The sequence below is a fragment of the Cyclospora cayetanensis genome, unplaced genomic scaffold, assembly GCF_002999335.1.
Source record: "Cyclospora cayetanensis isolate NF1_C8 unplaced genomic scaffold, CcayRef3 CcayRef3_contig_462, whole genome shotgun sequence".
Lineage (NCBI taxonomy): Eukaryota > Apicomplexa > Conoidasida > Eucoccidiorida > Eimeriidae > Cyclospora > Cyclospora cayetanensis.
The window spans coordinates 1-5,346 of NW_020312439.1; the positions used below are offsets into that span (position 1 = coordinate 1).

Here is a 5,346-nt window from a genome sequence, read left to right on the forward strand (position 1 = left end):
TCCGCACATCCTCCTTCTTGCTCACATCACATTTGACGTTGGCAATTTGGATGTTAGGCTGCGCACTCTGCAAGTACTGCCAAATCTCTCCTTCCTTCAGTTCAGTAGCGGGTTCGCCTGATCGAGAGAGCAGTGCAATGTGCCTGGCACCCTCCTCTACCAGCATCTTGCACACAACAAGTCCCAAGGCTCCGTGGCCGCCTGTAATGGCGTAAGACTTTTGGATGCTGGCCGCATGTTCCTTTGGTGAGAGCGCACTTGGAATCGTGAGGACTACCTTGCCAACGTGCTGCGCTTTCTGGAGGAAGCGAAACGCTGCAACGCCTCCGTCTTGGGGGTCGCTCATGTCGAAGACACTTGCAGGAATAGGCGTTAGGGACCCGCACTCCAACCCCTGTGTCATGCGTTGGAGCTGAAGAGCAAACCAACGAGGGTTGTCTTCAATCATAAGATCCACTGCCGCCGTTTCGTAATGAATATCAGGTCGTGCTGCCTTCATTTGGTCATGCGTCCAAATGCCGCGTTTGCCGAGCTCAATAAAGATGCCATTTTCCGAAAGGAAAGAGAGCGAAGCGGATATGAACGGATCGAGGAGTGAATTAAGCACCACGTCAACTTTTCCATCATCCCCGAGGAATTCTTGCATGTCTTTTATGAAGGTTTCCGGCTTGCGACTCGAGGTCACATATTGCACTCCTAGCTCTTTTACATACTTCGCCTTTGCCTCACTACCGCAGGTACCGTAGACGACGGCTCCCACGCGCTGACAATACTGAATAGCTACAAGTCCGACTCCACCAGACACCGCATGCACTAGAACCTTGTCGCCTTCTTTGATTTTTGCAATGTCTCCGAGAGCGTGCTGAACGGTTGACACAACGACTGGAAGGGTTGCGGCCTCCGGAAAAGATAATCCATCGGGGAGTTTCCACAGCAAATCCTCGCTCGTTACCTCAAACGTCCTCAGGCATCCAGGAACAATGCCAAAAACAGTATCGCCAACCTTCAAACGCCTGACATCTGGGCCTGTTGCAACAACAATTCCAGCGCAGTCAGAGCCTGGAGGCCCAGGGTCCCCTGGATAGAGCCCCATGACATTGAGAACGTCACGGAAATTGAGACCGACAGCACGCACTCGAACTTCCACCATATTTCCCTTCGGCTGCTTCCTGTAGCTGATGGCCTGCGCTCTTAAAACAAGGTTTGCTATGGCCCCCCTGTCTGGAAGGTGCAGTTCTATGGCCCCTCGGACACCCTTTTTCAGCTTTGCAAGCCGATGCACAAAGAGGGAAAGCGATTCAGCCTTCGACTCTGGCGCTGGTTCCACGCTGTTCTCGATAGAAGCATCTTCATCACCCATTCCCTCCCCTAACTTTTGACACAAAAGGAGCTCAGGCTCGTACGGTTTCGTGTCTTGGATTCCAGCCAACGCATGCACAACTAGTGGCAAGTGTGCCGCATCATCAATGTCCACGCACCCCAGCGGAATGAGCCTGCCCAGTTGAGCAGCAGTTTCTAAACGCACCGCACGTGCGAAGCCCCAAGCTCCCGCTTGAGAGCATCCGTCATTTTCTTTTCTTGTTGTGTAAACGCCTTTCGTTATAATCCAGATGGGCTTGAGAACAGCTGCTTTATCAGCCATAATGGCTTTGTGAGCCGCTTTACAAATAACTGTCAGGCCGACTACAATCGAAGTTTCATGTGCCTCTGACGTAGTTGCCGCGACAACAATAACCTGCGGCGCCTCTGTCAACGCGTCTTTCGCTGTGACGAGGATCGGTGCAAGTTCTTCTACTGAAGGATTGCCCAACACTGTACACTTGGATGGTTTGATTAATTCTTCAACTGCAGTAAACGTATCATCCTTCTTTTCCCGGAAATCGATTACAACAAGATCCAGCTTTGCATCTTTGGGAATTTCGTCAGGAAGGGATTTTAACTTTTGCCACTGGGAGCGCCACAGCAATTCTCGCGGGACTTCAGCTGCTGGTACCGGATCCACAGTTCTCATTGTAAGATGGGTGACACTTGCAACCCAATCCCCGTCTTCGGTCATTATTTCGATGTTCATCACTGCTTGGCTTGCGTCGCGTTTCACCAGTGCCACATGAGCGAGAAGAACCTTATCCACGCCATTCATAGAACCCATGGCCACTTGCTGTATCATAAATGGAATCATCAGCCTAAAGGGCCGGGGTTGCAGGGATTCCTTCTTTGCCGCTGCAAGATCGTGCGACAAAACTAACGCCCCCACCGTTTGGAAAGTCCCGTCAAGCACACAAGGGTGAAGACGATAACCAGTCTCGCCAGTAGTAATGGGACCAGGAAGGTTGAGACGTAGCTTTGCACTCGAAGCTCCGCATTCCATGGCCTGTACCACCCGGAACTTAGGTCCTAGGTCAAGTCCGTTGTCTTTGATCCGCTGATACATTTGCTCTACATCCACCACATGACGATTCTTTTCTTGATCGAATGCTTTTAGCAGCTCTGCAGCAGCCGTTTTCCCCTTCCCTTGGGTTCCATCTCTGAGATAGCGGCACGACACGTGAACGACAGTTTCGTCTTCTTCGCCTTTTGAGCTGGAAAGCGTTACTTGCCCATTGGGAGCAAGTGTAACAAACAGCCTCTGCGTGTCATGCAGGCCATCTGTGACGGGCTTTTCCAAAAGCAGGGGGCGCTGAAACTCAACTTCTTCCAGTATCACTGTCTTCTTGTGATCAACCTCAACCGGGCAGATAGATCCCGCGGGCTTGCCGTTATTGCAGCTAACAGCAGCAGCCACAGTCTCCAAATATAAGGCACCTGGCATCACAGGCCGCTCGTGCAGCATGTGCTGGGCCATTATTTCAAAGTGTTCTTTTCTAACCTCGCCTTCATAAACGAAATCGCCAGCGTCCCCCTTTTGAACCCGAGCAACATGCGGATGCAAAGTTTCGCGTTGAGAAAACTTTTTACGATTCCATACTATGGGATCCCTTCGTCGCGCTGGTGTCTCTGGCTGAACATACTCTTCAAGGACGGCGTGCGCATTTGCACCGCCAAAACCAAAAGAACTGACGGCTCCCAGCAGCTTTGTGCTTCCTGTCAGTCCCATGGAAGACTTCGGAAAAACGACGGGCATATCTTCTAGCTCAATGTACGAGTTCAGTTTTTCAAAGTGTAGGTTAGGCGGGATCTCACGGTGTCGAAGACACAGCATGAGTTTAATCAGAGCGGCTATTCCTGCGGCTCCCTCCAAATGCCCTATGTTGGTCTTGAGAGCGCCCACGAACAGTGGCAATTCCGCTACTCTCCCAGATCCGTAGACAGCACGCACAGCACCCATCTCGATCGGGTCGCCCAGCGACGTCCCTGCACAAAGTCACGCCCTTACTCACAGCGTGTGCTCCGAAGCGGCACTTCCACCTTAGTGCATCATTCACTATACAGCAGACGCTTAAGAGCTGCGGCGTGATGACCTACCTGTGCCATGAGCTTCCAAAATTGTTACTTCATGGGGTTGAACGCCTGCTTGACTCAAACACGCACGGATGACAGCTTGTTGGGCTGGGCCGCTGGGGGCTGTCAGACTTGCACTTCTGCCTCCGTGGTTGACTGCGGAGCCTTTTAGAATGGCAAGGATGGAATTTCCATCCTTCAGGGCATCTTCTAATGGACGCAAGAAGACCATGCCAGCGCCCTCCCCCCTGGCGTATCCGTTCGCTCGCTGGTCAAACGACCGGCAACGGCAGTCTGGGGAAATCATACGGGCTTTTGCAAAGCAAATGAACAAATTCGGTGACAGCATGATGTTCACGCCTCCAACCAGGGCACCTTTGCAGCTACCTTCAGCAAGCTTGGCTGTCGCACTGTCAAGGGCAACAAGGGACGATGAACAAGCAGTGTCAACCGTCAGCGAGGGGCCCTTCAGGCCAAACATGTAGGAAACCCTGTTTGAAATAATTGATGGCGCGCCGCCCGTTCCTGCAAGCATGCGCATCGACACTTTCGAAACAACATTTTGCTGCGTGTTCTCGCAGGGAAAGAGAGAGAGACAGGCGCGCGTAAGGTTTTGTCGCACAATTCATATTGCGCTTTTACCGGTTAAGAAGAAGCGGGAAGGAAGCCGCCGCTGAATATGCATGCCGACATACACGCTTGCCATTCGCTCAGGGCTCACCTGTGAAGGAACCCGTCGGGACGTCAAGCATGTGCCAGTCGGAATTGCAGCACCCAATGAAGCAGCCGATTTCCTGATCAACGAGATCTGTCTTCTCAAATCCAGCAGACCAAATGGCCTCATACGCCACCTCCATCATGAGGCGCTGCTGAGGATCCATCACCTGCGCCTCGATATTGCTGATGTTGAACAGCGCGTTGTCGAAGTAAAACGCGCGTTCAACAACCGCTCCTAGCTTGGCGTACGTGGTGTCAGGTCTATCGGGGTCCCGGTCATAATATGCAAACATATTCCACCTGTCAAGAGGAATTTCATCCATGCAGTCTGTGCCTGCTTGCAACATGTCCCAGAAGCTAGCTGTGGTTGTTGCTCCACCGGGCATGTGGCAAGCCGCACTGACGATTGCAATTGTACTCACCCGCCTCTCCGTTTGCAAAACCTTTCCGAAACCAGCAGGAGGCCCCATATGACTACGACCAGAAGACTGCTCGGCTATCTTGCTGTTCACGTAATTAATCATTGCGCCTACAGTTGGATAGTCAAACATTGCTGTCGCCGGAAGCTTAATTCCTAAGGTGCTTGAAAGAGAATTTCTAAGCTCTACAGCACCAATGGAATCAATTCCCAACTCGTGCAGAGGCTGATCCATCGCCGGGGGCGTCGATAGTCCAAGGGACGCCATTACAAGTTCTACGACTTTCTTTTCGACAAATGCATGCCGCTCTTGAGAATTCATCGAGCTCAAAATTGGAAGCGACGGTGACGCCATTTGGAAGTCACGTGTGGCGTTCTTCAGCAATGCAGGCACTCTGTCGTATCTGAAGCGCAGCATGGGCACAGGAGTACGCAATTACATTGATTGAAGTTCCAGCCGACCTGAGAGAGCCTGGCCATGAGGGAGCACACGCACACATACCTCATCAAGAAGTTCCGCCACCTGAATGATTGGCTCATCAAAACGCAATAACGATCTCCATGCCGCAAGATGTCTTGCAAAACCCGAACACCCAAATCATCCGTAATTCCTCTCATACCGGCTTTCTCCAGTAGAGATTTTAGCCCAGCTGCCATTCCCTGCTCGATCCACGGCCCCCACTGAATGCTCTGACCACACAAACCGTTCGAGCGACGCCAAGATGCAAGGGCATCCAGACATGCATTCGCCGCTGAATAGTTCGCTTGCCCAA

At 52.0% G+C, this 5,346-nt stretch overlaps 1 protein-coding gene across 1 annotated transcript; it reads right to left on the bottom strand.

The window, feature by feature from the left end:
• Positions 1 to 7: 7 nt before the first annotated feature.
• On the bottom strand, positions 8 to 5,338 carry LOC34623921 (narbonolide/10-deoxymethynolide synthase PikA2, modules 3 and 4; the record flags this gene model as incomplete). Its single annotated transcript, XM_026334637.1, has 4 exons — positions 5,076 to 5,338; positions 4,160 to 4,977; positions 3,463 to 3,963; positions 8 to 3,351 (listed from the first exon to the last, which is right to left on the bottom strand). Coding segments are annotated over exons 1-4 (4,818 nt in total), but the record flags the coding sequence as incomplete, so codon positions are not given.
• Between the last annotated feature and the right edge of the window lie 8 nt (positions 5,339 to 5,346).